This window comes from Sinocyclocheilus grahami, unplaced genomic scaffold (genome assembly GCF_001515645.1).
Source record: "Sinocyclocheilus grahami isolate Dianchi unplaced genomic scaffold, SAMN03320097.WGS_v1.1 scaffold487.1, whole genome shotgun sequence".
Classification (NCBI taxonomy): domain Eukaryota; kingdom Metazoa; phylum Chordata; class Actinopteri; order Cypriniformes; family Cyprinidae; genus Sinocyclocheilus; species Sinocyclocheilus grahami.
This window is the reverse complement of record NW_015505666.1, coordinates 87,126-106,662: the sequence shown is the minus strand read 5'-3', so window position 1 is coordinate 106,662 and position 19,537 is coordinate 87,126. Positions and strand designations below refer to the sequence as shown.

General features: G+C 35.3%; 1 protein-coding gene across 1 annotated transcript; it reads right to left on the bottom strand.

Moving 5' to 3' along the window:
- Positions 1 to 8,878: 8,878 nt before the first annotated feature.
- LOC107553951 (ras association domain-containing protein 9-like) lies at positions 8,879 to 16,132 on the bottom strand. The gene is made up of 2 exons (XM_016236295.1): positions 16,013 to 16,132; positions 8,879 to 10,338 (listed from the first exon to the last, which is right to left on the bottom strand). Exons 1-2 carry the CDS (start codon positions 16,057 to 16,059, stop codon positions 9,090 to 9,092), a joined length of 1,296 nt encoding a protein of 431 aa, XP_016091781.1. The 5' UTR covers positions 16,060 to 16,132; the 3' UTR covers positions 8,879 to 9,089.
- Positions 16,133 to 19,537: the final 3,405 nt, after the last annotated feature.

The following is a 19,537-nucleotide window of genomic DNA, read 5'->3' as shown; positions in this document are numbered from 1 at the left end:
ATTTAGGTGTATTTTTTGAAGTTTATATTTATTTATATTAAATTATTATATTATATTTAAATATATATTTATAAATATAATTAAATATATTTGTTCATATTTAATTATGTTTATATTTAATTAAATTTAAATAATTGAATATAATATATAAATGTAATTATATGAATATAATATAATACAATTTAAATATACATTTATAAATGCTATTAAGTATGTTTGATCATATTTAATTACAGTTACATTTATATTTTCACAAATCAGCAATTAGGTTTGTTTTTTTAATTTATATGTAATATAATATAATATAATATAATATAATATAATATAATATAATATAATAAACAGCCCATACAAATACAATAGAATATAATATACAAATGTAATTATACAAATACAATTACATTGAATTATAATATATCTCTATATGTAATTAAAGTTTTTAAGTTTGGCTTTACAAAATTATATTTTAATAAAAAAAAAAAACATTTTATTTCAAATTGCCAGTTAACACAACATAATGCTCTCAGTCTAAGCCTACAAGTTTGTTATGTTTCCCTTCTGCAAGCGTGCTTACAATACACATTCCATTCTATTCCCGGTGATATCCTATCTTCACAGTCCCTCGAGGTTACATCAATTCACTTTTTTTGCAGGGGGAATCTGGGCCACTGCACCAAAGGCCGGCCTGGTCTTACTCTAGGGACAGTCTACTCCTGTGACCTGCTCACAAAATCCCAGGAAATGGTGCATGAACATTGTCATTAAGCGTAGTTTCATTTCTTTGATAGTGGTCCAATTGTTTAAAGGAAATTATGGTTCATAATCTTGTTCAGTCATATAAAGCACATGATCTGCTCGCCTCCAGGAACATTTTTACGGGTGGGAAGCATTAAATTAATCTATGGTTACCAAATTGGATTACAATTTTAAAATTCAGTGTCTTTAGGGCGTTTTCCATTTATCTACTTTGGTGTTTTGTAAAAAGTGAAAATTACAGTAATAGCCGGAGATAAAATCACAGGGAGACAAATGATGATTTGTGGTTTTTTTCTGCCTAGATGTCTGGCCTCCTACATACTGAGCACAATAGAATTACAGAAACCATTCACTAGGACACCAATTTCATTACACATTCCCTGTTATACTACATACTGTACAATATAGCTACTTTTCAGAGTACTGATAGACAGCAACACTGGTGAGGATTTTCAGTGACTCTCTGCTGGTCTGTATGTGTGCCTGAACCGAATTGATTCGTTCAAAAACACAGATTCACACAGTTTTACTACCAATACCATGGTTAAACGATTGTTAGTGTAGCAAAACCGTGGTTACCATTAACTATAGTAACCAAGGTCTTTTTGGTAGGCTATTATTTGTAGTAAAACTGCGGTTCATTTTTGTAAGGGTGTGCAAGGTGTCATCTGCTTGGTCATATATTGTTTATCAAAAAAGCAGCATTGGCACTGTACTCAAAAAGAACAATCCACAGCACAAAACAGTCATGCTAATGAAATGCCATTAGCTTGCTTAAAGGCTAACATGGTAGACTAAAATTACAAAAAATTTGATTTGACAAAAAAATATATTTGCTTTATACTTTAGAAGCTTTAGAGTAAATAAAAATGTCACGCTTTACTGTCCCTCTTCAAAACTACATTACAGTAGGCTACGTGATTAATTTATTTGAAGCCGTCTGTTGAAGAGACTACTGTACTTCAAAGCAACTGAAGAACTGCATTAGTCCTCAAGAACTCGCCAAGAACACTCATAATGTTTCTTATTTGGTCTGTATTATATTTCTGCATATGTGGACATTTCTTTGTTTTTTTAAAAGAAAAAAAATTATAACAGCCTTACAAAAGAAACAGCATTACAGGATCAACAACATGGCTTTTCACTGGATTTAAATAAAACTCTTTGTTAAAACTCTTTGTTAAGACACTGTGAGTGTCATTCACATAAGGTATAATATACAATATCTATCCTATACTGGACCCACTGAAGAAAGATGTATCTTGCAATATGTTTTTTTGCAATATTAGCTCATAGATTTTCATTTTACACCAAACTGGCAAATGAGCAAAACATTTTAATAAATGCTGGACTTAATTTACTTTTAACTGCTCAGTTTTGTGTGCAATGTTTCCCTAAGCTCTGACTCTGGACTTCAACAGGAAATGTTGACCATTGACTCCAAAGGAAACCACTCCCATACAGTCTACAAAAGCAAGAGGAAAGAGACCCACAAATGTCACTATATTATCAGTATATCTCAGAGATATGACGGCTTTCACAGACCTGGTGGGACATTGATTTGTTGCCCCCTGTCAAACCCAGTGCAGTTTAAAAAAGAAAAGAAATTAATACTTTTAAAGAATCCAGAAAAAACTTATATCAAAGTTTCCACAGAAATATTAAGCAAAATATTAACTGTATCCAACATTGACAATAAAAAGAGATGTTTCTTGAGCACCAAATCAGCATATTAGAATGATTTCTGAAGGATCATGTGACACTGAAGACTGGAGTAATGGCTGAAAAAATTCAGCTTTGTCATCACAGGAATAAATTACGTTTTGTACAATATCTATCCTATACTGGACCCACTGAAGAAAGATGTATCTTGCAATATGTTTTTTTGCAATATTAGCTCATAGATTTTCATTTTTCACCAAACTGGCAAATGAGCAAAACATTTTAATAAATGCTGGACTTAATTTACTTTTAACTGCTCAGTTTTGTGTGCAATGTTTCCCTAAGCTCTGACTCTGGACTTCAACAGGAAATGTTGACCATTGACTCCAGAGGAAACCACTCCCATACAGTCTACAAAAGCAAGAGGAAAGAGACCCACAAATGTCACTATATTATCAGTATATCTCAGAGATATGAAGGCTTTCACAGACCTGGTGGGACATTGATTTGTTGCCCCCTGTCAAACCCAGTGCAGTTTAAAAAAGAAAAGAAATTAATACTTTTAAAGAATCCAGAAAAAACTTATATCAAAGTTTCCACAGAAATATTAAGCAAAATATTAACTGTATCCAACATTGACAATAAAAAGAGATGTTTCTTGAGCACCAAATCAGCATATTAGAATGATTTCTGAAGGATCATGTGACACTGAAGACTGGAGTAATGGCTGAAAAAATTCAGCTTTGTCATCACAGGAATAAATTACGTTTTAAGAATATATTCAAATTTAAATAGTATACTAATATTTCAAAATATTAGTTTTTTTTAAATAAATGCAGCCTTTGTGAGCACAAATTATTTTACAAAGGCATTAAACAAAAACATTAATTAGCATTAATATATGACACCCCACTTTAGTATTCTGTCCATACAACCACCAAGCTAGCAATGTACATTTGCATTGTATAATGTAGTATACTATCAAGGCAAAGCACTTAGTTGCCATAGTGATTTATAAAGTGTGGGTTTGGTTTGTAGGATGAGAGCTACAGACATGCTCTCAGGAAATGAACATCAACTTCTCTAAAGCTTATAAACAAACTGGGGAGGAGAGAACAGAAGACAGAGGATGACGTTCATCAAGATTAGTGCTGTGCCCAGCACATTCTAGAGGAAGCCAGGAGGAGCAGGAGAGAGCGAGACAGGGCATCCATGTGATCAAAGGCCTGCCGTACAAGATCTCAACCAGGCAAGGATGGGTTCTCCATAATTGATACTTCAAACCCTACAAGTGGTGAGAGTGAAGGCCTCAGTTCAAAGTCTTCATCACAGACACTTCTGAATATACCTGGTGTCACAAAGGCAGCGGCATCTGTGTTTGTGCGTTCACTCAGCGACGTCTCCCCTCATGTTTTGATCTCGGGTGAATCAAAAGATTAAAAACAAATGAAGAAATGCTCACCTGGAAGATGAGGATAATATGAAATTGCTGTTGAGGTTGATTAAACCGCCTTGATGAGATTTCAAGTCTTTTAAAACCAATGGGACTGATATGAGAATATTTAGCCTTGAATTCAACTGGAATCGGAAGGAAAGTTAATATATTCACTTTCACAAATAATATTCATGAGAAGCGTTGATTTTATTTAAAATTGTTTTCAAGTCATTACAATTTTCAATTGTAGATGAGCACCACCAATGTCTCCTCCGCCCCATACAAATCAGCAGAAACAAGATGGGGTCATGACTTTAAGCTGATTAGCTGTAATGGATAAACTCTCCATGCTGTAGGCAATCAGAGCGTATACACGCGCAGAGAGGGCCTCAGAGGAAGAGATTGGGAGACGAGGACCAGGCTTCCAGGAGGGTTCAAGCACAGAGGGTGAGGTGGCAAAAGCAATGTTTATATAAGCAGCTAATCAGCGAGACACACTAGGGTTATGAGGGCTGGTGTAATGGAGGAGGGGGAACAGGAAAATGTCTAGCCTTTATGCAAACCCATGTAAAAACATCAAGTCTTTCTTACCAACCAACAGGGAAAAAGTAGATAGTCCAGATTCCTGTTAATAAACGCATGGCAACAATCCAAACATCTACATTAATCCTTCTGGTTAACCAGCATTTTTGAATACTTCGTCTGAACGCTTGTTCTGCCAAGTCAGGTTAAGTTCCCTCAGAGCCACTTGTTTCTATCTAGTAAATGTCCTAATCTATTTCCTTCCTCTTTTGTATCTCAAGATTCAAGCCCCTTGCCTCTCTCTCAGCTTTGGCGCTATAATAAGAGGTTTGCTGATGAGCCTTGGTGAACACCTGTGGCAGAGCAAATGCTCTGAGAAACAACAGCCCTAATAAGAGCACATTAATGTCTGAGCCAGGCAAGACAGAGAAAAATATAGACATAAAGGTGTTTCAGACCCACCATCACCTTCTGGGAATGATCTCTGGAGACAATAGACCACCCCAGAGAGGTCTGTGTGTGTGTGTGTTTGACGATTGTTTCAAACCAGAGGCTTCTGCAAGCATGTTCAGAGCCTTCATATAAATTCATTTACAGCACTGCAATAAAAATACTGCTGTGCTTCTACAGTATGTCTGGGGGAGCAAGATTGATTACCAGTGTATGACAACCCTGAAGGCTTGGCTTTGTGATCAAGTAAAATCACTGCACTTTATACATTCATCTTGCATTTCAACAGTTTGAATTGGAGATTTGTGGCTTTTAGTCCATGTCTATTTGGTCTGAAGCCATCAATACGCAACTGAAAGTTGACAAAATACACCTTTTATCAGATATAAGGTATATTATTTAAAAATTACAGACATTCTCTTGAATGAAAATGGACGAAAAATACTGTTGATGTGTTGCATTACAGATTATTGTCCAACCAACTGCCCTCTAAATGTCCTTCCACCTAATTCCACTTACAAACAAGGACTATTCCAAATAATTTTACATATATTATGCTTAAGGATACACTGTTTTTGTAGTGACACCATAGAAGAGCTATTTTTGGTTCCCAAAATAACCTTTCTGTGAACAGTTCCTTAAAGAACCATTTTGAAGAACATTTAAAAAAATCTAAAGAACCTTTTTCAACTATGAAGAACCTTTTCTGCATTTAAAAGGTTCCATGGATGTTCAAGGTTCTTCATAGAACCATTGAGGCCAATAAAGAACCTTTATTTTTAAGAGTGTATGAAAGAATTGATGAATTTAAAAAGGGGATAAACAATTATTGATATATCCCACCACAATTTAGTTTTAATAAATAGATCAACACAAAACATAAAACTACACCTGTTAAGTGATTTCGAAGTGTCTTTTAAATGAATAACTAAAATATTAATGAGAGTTGACACAAAATTTATGCCAAGATGTATTGCATTCAAATTTATAAGATAATAATAAAAAAAAAATTATACCTTACAAAACTGACGCAAGCTATGAGCACTTTTAAAACGAATTTTATTTAAATTCAAAGAGTTCAGTCAAATGGTGTCCAAAAAATCTAAAGAACCTTTTTAAACTATAAAGAACCTTTTCTGCATTTAAAAGGTTCCATGGATGTTCAAGGTTCTTCATAGAACCATTGAGGCCAATAAAGAACCTTTATTTTTAAGAGTGTATGAAAGAATTGATGAATTGGCTTTTAAAAAGGGGATAAACAATTATTGATATATCCCACCACAATTTAGTTTTAATAAATAGATCAACACAAAACATAAAACTACACCTGTTAAGTGATTTCGAAGTGTCTTTTAAATGAATAACTAAAATATTAATGAGAGTTGACACAAAATTTATGCCAAGATGTATTGCATTCAAATTTATAAGATAATAATAAAAAAAAAATTATACCTTACAAAACTGACGCAAGCTATGAGCACTTTTAAAACGAATTTTATTTAAATTCAAAGAGTTCAGTCAAATGGTGTCACCTTTTTGAACGGCTTTTATCCAACCAATTACCTTCAACTTGGGAAGAAGTTCAGACATGCCAAGTTTATGTGAGGTAGAGACACAGTGAGCTCTTTTCAGATGCAGTTATTTTTATGAGATTCATAAAAAAAGATGAACCTGTTCCCTGACACGATTCTGCAAGTGCACAGTTTCGCCTGAACGCTTTGAACGTACATACAAGGATACAGCATTCTTGCCGAGGCTGAAAAACTCTATAAAACAAGTTTGCATAATGTTAAGATTGCAAAGTTAACTTGAACATGCTGAGTAAAACACCACTACTTGTTTTCTTGTTTCATTTAAAGTATTAACAACTTAAATTAGCTAGTCATTCACACAAGGATGGGTTTGTGTACAGCATGATCTGAAATGGTAACCTTTAATACATGAAATTACAGCTTTCAACATGTAATTATGAGATTAAAAACAAAAGAACGATGAGCAATTGCGGTTTCAGTCATTCTGTAAACATTCACCTCACCCACGCAGTTTCTTCTGAACAATGCCAAAAAAATACAGCTAGTCAGTCTAAAAGAGATCCTAAAATTAGTTTATTTGCTTTTTGGTACAAGTTCAAAACTTATTGGTATGTATGAGAGAAACATTAACATACAAATCACTGGCTAAAGTGGAAAAAAGCCCATTCAGGAAACTCAAGGCAAACTGACAAGATAATGTGACTGTTGTTTTTGAAGATTGCAGCATGCAGGCGACAGGATTATTTTGTCTTGAGACAATTCAATCACTTGTTGGATCAAAAACTACATCATGTGTTTATGAAATGTGAAAAGTTAGACAGGACGGGTTCCTTGATCTAGTGAAGGAAAATACAAGTGTCTTGTTACATGATGGCCTTGGGGGTAAAATTACTTGCCATGCAAAAGTTCATTCCTCATCCCTTTTTATACCACTTCACTTATTATAGTATCTTCTGTATTTTCTGCCTGTGAGGATGCACAAGTCTTCGTAATTGAAAGTTCAACATGGGGGAGCTGTCCTGACACAATCTTAAAGGACTGTTTACAAGAATTGGCCGGTGTAATTGTTAGTGCTGGAAATACTACTGCAGCAGAGATAAAAGTCAGTAATTGCCATTTTCACACAGGAAATTATGGCCACGGCAGAGTCCTGGCAGCTCTCTGGATCCTCCTGAACTGACAGTGGAGGTAAACAAGTCACGACGCTGACAGCGGAGACATTAAAGAGCCTTCGGACTTTGTATTGCCAACACCCTGCAGGGGGTGCTGTGTGGGATCAGAGCCAATGAAGGGGAATTTGGTTATTATCTCAGTGCGAAGCCGGCACTCTGAAGGAGCCAATGAAGCAAGGCTTCATTAACACCCTCTGAATATCAAGGCCTGCTGCATAATGCAAGTTTTTAAAATCCATTTGTTTTGCATTACAAAATGGAGCCTTCTTTAAAATCCCATTTGTTATGAGTCACGCTTAATGACAACGGCGTAACATGTTGTTACCCTTCAGGAATTTGCCATTAAAGACCCTACATTAATTCAATGAAGCAATGAGACCGCAGTCTAATAGGACTGCTAGTCTCTGCTGTTCGCTGGTTTTAAAGAAACGATGAGGCAATTACTTGAAGCAAAAGGGCTCGAATGTCTCTTTACTGGCAGTGACTGAAGAAATGTACAAAGGTTTTCCCATTAGAATTCAAATATTCCTTGCTTGTGTTTGTATTAGTGTCAGAACGGATTCTTTCACCGAGTGCTGTCTCAACCCACTTTAGCTGTGAAGGGAACACGAGTCACCATCTACGAACTATAGCTGATAACACATCTTACATTGCAAAGGCATGGGATGGGAAATTGCTATGCTAAAAAGGCTCCAAGCTGCAAATGAATTTGAATTTAGTTCAAAACATTTTAAAGAAAAAAAATAATAATTTATGCATATGTGTTAAAATGTATCTCTGTATTTTGCAATTTGTGCAGTCACTTGTTCATACTGTACATTTAAAAACAGAAACAGGTTAAAAAGTAAAGCTCATAGTCTATAGTTTGTTTTAATGTAAAACAATTTAATGTTCTTTCATACCTTGTTTGTATAGTTATACACATTTTATAGTGCTATTGATATTTACAGATTACATTAAAATATTTTATCTCATTTAACATTTTTTTCTTTAAAAATGGTATTGACAATATATATAACTAAACTTTGTATTTAGGTGAACGAAAATATTTTAAATTGTGGAAAATATGGGCTTAATAAATATCAGCAGGATTTCAAATAAGCAAAATCAGAGGGGTAATTTTAAAGATGAATGATTAAATATTTTTTAAGCTTATTGACAATGTTTTTTAAAGTTATTTTACATAATTAATTTAGACTTTAAGTGCATATGAATTCTAATAAAGAGAAAAAACATAAGATGATAATCATGAATTCACATAGCACAAATTAGTTTAAAGGGGTAGTTCAGCCCCCCCCCAAAAAAATTGACATAATTTACTCCCCCTCATATCGTTCCAAAACCATATGTCTTTCTTTCTTCTAAGAATATATTTTGAGAAATGTCTCAGTGTTTTCTCCATACAGTGGAAATCAATGGTAAACTTCTGTTTGCAATGGCATGACACTGAGTAAATGACAGAATTTTAATTTTTGGGTAGAATATCCCTTTCAACTGTGTGTTTCCTTGTTGGAGTCATTAAATACAATGTCTTAACAACACAATTGGTTAATCCTGAATTTAAACGTCAGTGTCCAGTGAAGGTGACCCGTCCACACAGGGAGACAGCGAGTCCTGACTGTGAGTAGAGCTAATTCCAGTGTCTGAGTCCGTGTCTGTCGCATCTGTAGGGGAGCATGTCAGCCTGACCTTGTCTGCTGTCTGCTGAGAGACAGAGGCCCTGATCTGGGACTTCAGAGATACAGGGATAGGCTGGTCCGGACAGGCCCCCAGCTCAAGTGCATTAAGTTGAGCAACCAGATGCTGGTATTCTTGGTTCTGGGACTGCAGGGCTGTTTTGTTCTGCTGTAGTTCCTTCTCGGTTTCCTGCGTTTGTGCATGGAGGGAAAGCCCAGCTCTCATGCTTGACTCAAGTTCACTGCGTAAGCTTTCCAGCTCTAAGAGATCTGAGGAGGACAACGAGAGGTTAGGTTCCAGCTCTAGTTCTGGACTTGCAGCTGCTGCTCCTTTCAAGTCCTCTAAATCTGAAGTCCAGTTCCTCAGCTCCAGGTCAATATCTCGAGAGAGCTGATCAATGAGTTCTTGGTGCCTGCAAGCATGTAGTTCTAGTTGCTCAAGTCCATCACTGGTGTACAGGTACTCCTGAAGCTGACTGTCAAGTTGGGACAACGACTGGTCACCATCACTTTCTGTGATGCTGGAGCGAGGTGGTTTCTCTGCATGTTCAATCTCCAAGTCTATCTCACGCATTTGGTGAATCTGCTGCCGGATGGTCTGATCCTGTGAGATGATCAACTGCACCAGCTTACTGATCTCTTCTGATCCCTCTGATGTCTCTGCTGTCTGGATCTTCTCCAATTTGCGGAAGGCCTTCTTCACCATGCGCTTCTGCTTCTCCGCAGATACAGTCTTGGCGTACTGTGCAGGTCCTTGCTCCCATCTTTTGGACCTTGCTCCCCTAGACTTTGAGGCTCTTTTGCCTCCTTTGGATGATGGCACAAAATCACTAATCTTCATGAGGACAAACTGTATGAAAGGTCTCTCATCGCCCCAAGCATTCCATAGCCGAAGAATTCGAGTGAGAGGTGGCAGTGCTCTCTCAAAGCCCTTCCACCGTTCCAGGATGCAGAAGTCTTTAGGTTCCCCATGTAATAGCCTCTTACTCTCTGGTAAAGTCTGGTGGTCCTCCAATAAAGCCTTGACTACATCTGCGCAGGTTGTGTGCTTGGTCACGCCACAGACTACTTTTTCTTCTCGACACACAAGCACCTGGATTTCCTTGCCTGGTGTTTCCTCTACAGGCTTAGACCTGGTAAAAAAAATATAACAAGTGTGTATTATAAACAACAACAATCACAAGTTTAATATCCCTTAAAATGACTACTAATATGGTCATTTTATACAATAAATTCTAATAATTATTACAAAAAAAGTATAAACTAGGCAAATTGTTCATAACAAATAATTAATTATACACTACTGTTTTTTTATCATATGGCAGTTGCTAGTATAAAAGCAATAACATTGTAGTGTAAGAATATATTGATTCCACTCATGCCTAAAAACACCCTATAATGGACAGACTGGAGTGGGTTGTTTCTTCATTACTACATACAATCTGGAATGAGGTGAAATACATAAAGCTCACAAACTGTATATGATTCAAGAGTAATTTTACAGTTATAACTATACTTGGCATCGCTGATGATGGATTCACATCTATAGCTCAGATTTTAAATGCCACACTAAATGGCTGACATTATTCAGATGAGCAGAAGGCTTCATGACCAGTGTATCATATAGCCTCAATTATCTGAAATGGTTGTTTCATAATTTTTTCACTCTGTTCAGGTCATAACATCAGGTTATGACTAATTATCTTTCTTAGTTCAGAACTGTAGAGGGTAATTAAAAACTATAAAAAGCGAAAAGCAAATTTAAATGTCATTACTACATATAATCTGGAATGAGGTGAAATACATAAAGCTCACAAACTGTATATGATTCAAGAGTAATTTTACAGTTATAACTATACTTGGCATCGCTGATGATGGATTCACATCTATAGCTCAGATTTTAAATGCCACACTAAATGGCTGACATTATTCAGATGAGCAGAAGGCTTCATGACCAGTGTATCATATAGCCTCAATTATCTGAAATGGTTGTTTCATAATTTTTTTCACTCTGTTCAGGTCATAACATCAGGTTATGACTAATTATCTTTCTTAGTTCAGAACTGTAGAGGGTAATTAAAAACTATAAAAAGCGAAAAGCAAATTTAAATGTAAAATTTATAGAGGTAATGTTTATTTCTCAGCAATAAATAAATTAATAGTTTGATTGCTGATGTTTTGTAAAAGGTGACAAAAATATAAGTGGTGTATTTTGTCTTAATGAATGACCTCAGAAGAATGCAATATATATGCAAGAATGCAGGTGGTTAGTTAATATTTAGAAGACCCTGCTGCTAGCCTACATAAGAGTAAATAGTTGAGCTATTCACATAGCAGACCACCCAATACACTGTTGGTACATAGAAAGAAAAATCATCCTTAAATATACTGTATTCTGTAGGGATATAGGCCTTTAGCTTAGACTGAAAAGTATACAAACTAAATGCAAGATTGATATTTGTTAAATAACTTACTGTAGTGTATACAATGCTATTTTTAACAGTTAATCCCACATTTACACCTGTGCTAGTAAGTCCACATGACATCATCAACAACATGACATCATAACAGAAGTGTACAACCCTAGCATTTACATAATAAGCAAGTAAAAGTATACAGTAGCTTGTCCACACATGTCAAGACACATTAGACTGAAACAGACAATATGCTACAATACAATACAAGCCTTTACACTCAGCTTTACAATGTGCTTTCTTGGCTTGCTATACAATTTTGATCCATTTTAAGAGCTTGTTGTCTACACTGGGAATTCAATATTGTTTTCATGAAATGGTCTATTTTATTTAGTGAAGTATAGTCTCAGGAAACAAATGAGGGGGAATGGAAGCACCTGTGTTTGTCTTGTGGGAAAATGAATGGTGACCAGCAGCATCCTGTTACATACATCCTGCCACCAAGTTCATGTATTGTGAGGCAATGGAACATTCTGAATTCCATTTCATGGATATATCGCAAACGAATGGAGTAACAAACATGTACTAGCCTGGTTTGAAATGTAGATTAGATTTATCTGCTGTGCCCTAATAATCACAACACCAGAGACATTGTCAGAGAACCACTGAAGGTGAAAAGAACAGAACACTCTGCTTCAACTCAACTCACAGAGCAAACACAAACACATGTGTGACCACCAGACTTGAGCCTTGTACTACAGAGAACACGCTGTATCCTTTTACAGACTCAACACAGTGACTGGACAAGGAACAGAATCTCCTGAACTCAGTCTAACAGGGTTTATTAGGCTGTACAAAATCATTCTTGGGAAATTAAACATTGATTTAACAAAGATGTGCGGATCATTCAGTGCTATATCTCATTACCATTATTCATTATCTTTATATTAATACATGTACTCAAAGTTGTAGATATTGATTACATGATACATCTTTATACAGCAGATGTAAAATTTGTGACCATGTAAATTAAGAGCAGACGTGAAATCATCTTACATGGGTATTGCCTGTGTCGACTGATTCATTAACAGCAATCTGAAAGATTTTAGTGAGCACATGTGAACCGGAGAGAGGCAAAAGTGAAATGTTCACATTATAATATAAAGGAAACATACTGTCTATACTGTAAAAAAATATAGTTGTCAAAGAAGAAGAAAAAAAGATTAATGGAGCATGTTTTGCAAGAAAATACTAATTCAGTCTTTCTACTTAAAAAATGTACTTAAATGCAATGTGTTACTTTTCCTTGTAATTAATTGTGGAATTTACTAGCAGTTTCTGAGTGGCTTCTGTTTTCTTTTTGGTGTAACCACAGTATTATAGAGGCAGTGATAAAAACAGTGTGCTTCCTGAGCCCTATGTAAAAAGGATGAAAGATTTTTGATGAAAAAAAAAACAAATTTTCAGAGTGAACTCTACTTGATATGCATCACTGAAAAGACAAAACATCTCCACTGCATGTTTAGGTGGATCAGTTTGTCTCAATAGCTTGAGCAAAGCAAAGTATAGTTTAAAGATTGTAATGCTGCTCTAGAAGGTTCTTATTTAAGCCTCAGCAGAGTGACATTATGTTTTGGTGCACTAAAATACCCATACAATTACGGCAGCTGAGGTAGTTCAGCGGAGTGTAATAACCACCTCCAGTTTAAACTGTCATTGTTAGAACACACACCTTTGTACGTTCACAAAAAGCATGCCTATGAATTAAAGCATGTATAAATCAACAGTTAAAATGATATTCTGCCTGGACCACATTAAATAAAGCAGACATAGAGTTAGATTACCTTTGATTAGATTTCACTCTGAACATTTGAGTTAATTACAGTTGGCTTATGCTTTAAAGGTGATTTTACAGCATCGTAAAACTATAATGTCCCCTCAGAGAGTCTCAAGCTTAAAAAGACTGATAAAGACAGCTAACATGTCTTTCTGTGCAATAAATTGTCTGCATAGAACATGCATAAATAGATAAAATGTTGAAAAACAGAACCTAAACACTGATGCAAACTACTTTGGCATAGCCATCCAAGAAAAAATCCTCTTTAATCAGCCCACAACAAACACTACTGAATAATTAACCATTTAGACAAGCCAACGTGGAAACACTGAGACATCAAAAGTAACCAAAGCACTTAAACTGCAAAGTCAATTATGCTGTTGATGACATGAACCTTAAAGAGTGAGAACTTTGAAAAATAAATTTGGCAGTAATTTATAGGCTTAAATGAAGTTCATCTCACGCAACCCATTTGTTTTTCAGGCCCACTAGCTACCCGTCCGTCATCTACAATATTTCTTGACGCCACTTAAGTCTAGCTATACGCTCAACTATAGTGAATATCTTCTAAATAAAAATGAACGCTTTCATAATATTTATTATGTGTACACCTCTAACATTGCGATAAATAATGTCAATATACTTATGTTTTGTTATGTACCGTCCCGTCGAGACTCACAGCGAAAAACAATTACGGTTGCTATGGTTACCTGCTTACACACATTTCTGTTCGCGACTTTAGTTTACACATTTAGTACATTTTTACTGACTGTTATGTTATTTGTTTGAAATACATTCTTTCAATTAAAATTTTGTTATTTTGCATTATTGACACACTGTTTTCCTAATTAATGCTGTACAATTGCTTTGACACAATCTGTATTGTTAAAAGCGCTATATAAATAAAGGTGACTTGGGGCCCCTTATCAAAAAGTAGTATACTTCAAGTTTATTTTATTAAGTATACTTAAGTAAAGTTCAAGTATATTTTTAAGTATACTTTATGTAGTAAGTATACAAATATCAGTGTACTAGTAGTATACTTGTAAGTGTACTATTTCAATACTTATTGGGACTAAATTGGCCCACTTTCTAGTATATAAAAGAATTCTTTTAAGTATAACAGTAGTACACTTTGAGTACACAACTAGTTTACATCAATATTTTTTAGCTTGTACTGCAACTATGCTAAAAGTGAACTTATATGTATACTGATAGTTTACTAATTAAATAATTGAAGCATTTTTAATACACTTTGAAGTATAGTCTCAGTAAACTACTAGTTTAGTAGTTTTATACTGCAAGTATACTCATAAGTTTTCTTTAAGTGAACTTTACATCATACTTTAAATATACTACTGTGTTCCTATTTAGGTATTAATTTGTATATATTTTGTTATATGAATATCTGAACATACAAAACATCAAAAGAAAGAACGGCATCTGCTTGTAAACAAAAACATTTGATTCTAGCATTCTTTTTTTAAACACTTGAATGTGGGTAAGTTTCATAAATAAAAAAATAACATTTTGAACAAAAAGCTGAAAAAAAGACTATGAACTGGATTCTGAATGATAATCAAAACGTAGATAGAGTTGCTCAACACCCCAAAGTCCTTATTACCTCTTAATTGATCGACATTTTATTCCATAACGTTACACAGTTTTGATGCTGTTTTATGTCTGATGATTGTGCTAGATTACATGTGGAAGCATCTGCTGTTTCGGTTTCTTCTTCACTTGTGTTTTTTTTGGAAATTCTGTAGAACTAGAGATGTGAACTAGTGCCCCCTACAGTATAACAATGAAAACACGGATTCTAGGAGCACAATTATAGCTAAATTATATTTAGGCTTTTTCTAAGTATAAGTCAAGTATACTTAAATGTAATTTTAAGTATATTTCTGAGAAGTACATAAAGCCCATATCTGAGAAGTACATAAAAAGTAAACTAAAAGTATGCTTTCCTATTTTTTTGTTTAAAAGAAGTATACTAATAGCACACTTGAATAAACTTATTTTTCGTAAGGGGCCTTAGGACAAAAAGAATGCTACATGTACTACCTTTTATAATAATAATAGTAATCTAAGACCTAAACAAAATAAATAGGTCAAATATACGACACAACAACATTAAGCCTTTTTAGCTCATTTCATTAAGCTCAGGACTCGTGAGCACATACGTCGTCATGCAGGAATTAATATTTAGAAAAAAATCAATTTTGGAGACACTCATTTCGCGTTACTTAACGCTAGCTACCAGCATCCAAGGCACCAGTGCAAGCAGAACAACAGCATTAAGTGTAACTCGACTCTGCGCGACCATGCAGCGAAACACTTGAGTGAGAGCCAGTGCTGTTGTTACAGTTACGAGCGTTTACAGCCCATAACAATAACTGTACGCGTTTAATTTCGAACGATTCTGAGAAGAAGAAAAAACATGTAGGCCTATTTACGCGTATTTCGACCTTTCAAATAAATATATATTTATTTATCCCATGAAATGTCTGTGGTAAGACGCAATCTTAAATGAAATGGATGGTGTGTGAATCATACCTGTTCTTCAAACGCGTCTTCAGAAAGTGTTTTCCAAAAGGAGCCATCGCGCGTCAGTATGATCACAGGTCAGATCCAAGACATCGTGTGACGGGGAACTGAGCGCATAAACCTAATCAAGAAAGTGCCACTGAAGTGCTGGTCGTGGAAAAAGTTTGCGAACTTCAAAGTAAGAGGAGTTTCAAGCAGGGCTGGTCCACTTCACACGGAGGGAGGCGACAAAACTCGCCCGTCGCAGACCTGTGTGAAGCTGATGATTGTGATAGCATCTCTGCCGTTTTCGAGAACGGGGAGTGTTGTTACACATTTTGTTCCAATGTTTTTTCCCCCTAACGCTACGTCTCTCTAATATAATGTTCACATATCTACCTGCAACAATTTGAACCAGTTAGACGTCAAAAATAAGCTCAAAAGAGCGTTAAGGTTACAACCTAACCCGCTACTTTTAATGGGTTGTAAGTTAACACCAACAGCAAATATTCTACAAAAATTTGGATATTCTTAATTTTTTAAATTATTTTTTATTGTGGCAATACCACACACATTTAAATATAGGCCTAATCAATTTCTTGGCATCAAATTTGATGGCATCAATTCATGCGCTATTTTTTTTACACTCTACCAACAGGATGCTATTTTTCTTGTAGCCTAATTCTTTCATATATTTTACACATAATCTAACACACCTCAGGAGGTTGGTGGTCATGTGTGATAGTGATTGGTTAAACTGACAGTGTTACCAGGGGCGCAATTGCACAGTTGCTGAGGGGTATGCAAGATCAGTGTTGGCGCCCCCCTGTATTCTAGTAACCTCTAACACTAACTCCCGCAGAAAACTTTCTGCAAGTCAATGACCAAAAGCACATTACTTGTGCATGGAAGGATACAAACTCATCAAGAGTGTAGAAAATGACAAAGGTTTAAACCCCCTTCCCCCTTTTTTAATACCAAAAGTGAAAAGTAAAAACAAGAAAAGAAAGAAAGAAAAGTGTGTCACATAACATCCCCTTTAACTCCCGATGGCAGACAGTAGAACACATTTTTTAATTCATTTTTATTTTCAAACACATCACTTCTTAGTTAGGTAATTTGAATATATATATCATTTGCCTCAATATTATTAATATTTTTGCACATTTTTATATAGAACATTTTATTTTAAAGAACATCTGCATTTTTTTTTTTGCATTTTTACTTAAAGAGATAATTCATGGAAAATTTGCTATGCTAAGTGGAAGATTTCTGCCAAGATTTCACCTGGTAGAAAAACAAATACTATTAAAATGCATGTCATGATTCCCACTATGGCCACAAAAATAGCTGCAGAGAATCAGTTATTGTCTCCTTTACCATTTCCACTCAGTAATATACAGTAGTTCTTTTCACATGTTTTGCTAATTGATTTATATTTAGACATTATAAAATCACTATTATAACATTTAAAAATCTATTTTTTGTCAAAGTTCAACATTGTTTTTTATTGAAGTATGACGTAGCAAGAGTTTTCAACTCATTGAATCTACTTGAATTACACAGAATAGACCTACATGTGTTTTTTTCCCAGAGCAATAGAGATACTCAGAAATAAACTGATATTAATCACTTTGCCCTCTTAGGCAGTGGCAGAGCCAGGATGTTTTCATAGGGGTGGCCAGGAAGGAGGCAGCAACCAGTCTGGGGTGGCACAGAAATCTTCATTATTTCAATAAAGAAATGGATTTGACTATGAAGTATTGGACTGTTTTAGTGCCTAAAACACAACTGAATACAATTAATTGTAATTGAGATAGTTGTGAATTACATCAAGTAGCCTAATACTGACTGAATGACAATTTTTGTTTTATTTTTGTATTACCTAGGCTCCAGGTATTTTAAGAAAAGGGCTCACTATAGCTTTATTGCTCAGTAAGCTTGGTTCTGGGTCTTAACACCCCAAAAATCTTGTTCTCCATCATTGCATAGGCCCACTCATGGATGAGACATGCAGATAACTATAGTCAACCTTCACTGAACTTTATATAATCAATGAACTCTGAAAAAGTTATCAGTCAATGTTTAACATTCTATTAGTTGTCAAAATGAATTCATTGCAGCACTTTTGTCATACCTAAATCAAGCTCTGTACAAAGGAAAATAATGTAAGAATGTAAAATGAGTTATTTCATGCATTTAAATATGGTTTCATTTTCGTACTTTACAAAGGAATGAAAAATAAGCGCATTTTGTTGTGGTCGCAAAGAGATACGGCCGTTCCGCGTCTTTATAAGATTTTTATAAATACATTTTGAACTCATTAAAATGCAAAAAACAGTTCAATAAAAATGTTGCATTGATTATTTTTAATAACTAAGCTTTTGATCATTTATAACATTTTATTAAAGAAGATTTTCACAGAATGATTTTGGCAAAATGGCGCCCCCCTATGTGTGGCGCCCCTATGCACTGCATACACTGCATACCCCGTTTTTGCGCCACTGAGTGTTACAACACTCCCTGGTTTTTAATACTGTACAATGATGAATTATAATGCATCATGATAATTTAACCTTGACATTGACTATCATGTATCTGGATGGAATATTTGTTTTTGGAAGCAATCAAAAGCAAAGACCATTTCATTACAAACTGTACCGAGTGAATCTTTCAAGCTTAAACATAACACACTGTATTCTCAAAACAGTTTACATTTGATCTCAGCACAGTACGAGCAACCTATAACAATGGAATGTATGATAGACAATAGGAGTTATTATTGGGTTGACGTGCAATTGAACAATACAGCCTAGGATAGGTAATTCTTGAAGACCGTCAATATCAATAAATTCAGATGAAGGCATTGCACATAATCTCCAACTTTAATCATCACGCTTCTAAGAACTAATCTCTAATTCACTTCTTCACTCCCCTCCTTCCACCAGAATGAAGAGAGGAACATCAAATGAGCATTTATGAAAGTTTTGACGTCAACAATCAAAGTGGTTTCTGAGGTGTTTGCTGATGTCATCGTGACACAGGACAAGGGGGCATGGAGGGAGGGATGGAGAGAGCGAGATATGGAGATGGATACGGGAGGGGTAGGAACGACAGTACGCTCCTCTGACATCATAGAAGCTCTTATATACCGGGTGGAATGGAGCCCACCATTCCTCACTTCACTTCTGAGAAAGCCAAGAGAAGACACAGCGAACAGGTTGGATAAGAAACCAAGAAGACAGCATCTTGACTTTTGCAGGACACGCTGCGATTTTCTTTCTCTGTCTCTGTAACGCTCTTACAACTTATCTCCCATATTCTTCCATCTGTTTTCATACCATTTTATGACCTTTAACCCTATGGACTTGGGCCCAGCTTGAATGTGCAGAAACTGTGGGACTACTAAGAAAATGCAGATGCAGCTGACCTCCGTTATCCTCCTTTTTTTATTGTGTAATGGGCTGTGTTCAGGTAGGTGCACTTTTATCTATTTATACAGACTGATTTTACTTCTCTAAAAAAGCATATTTTAATTACCATTCAAAATGACCA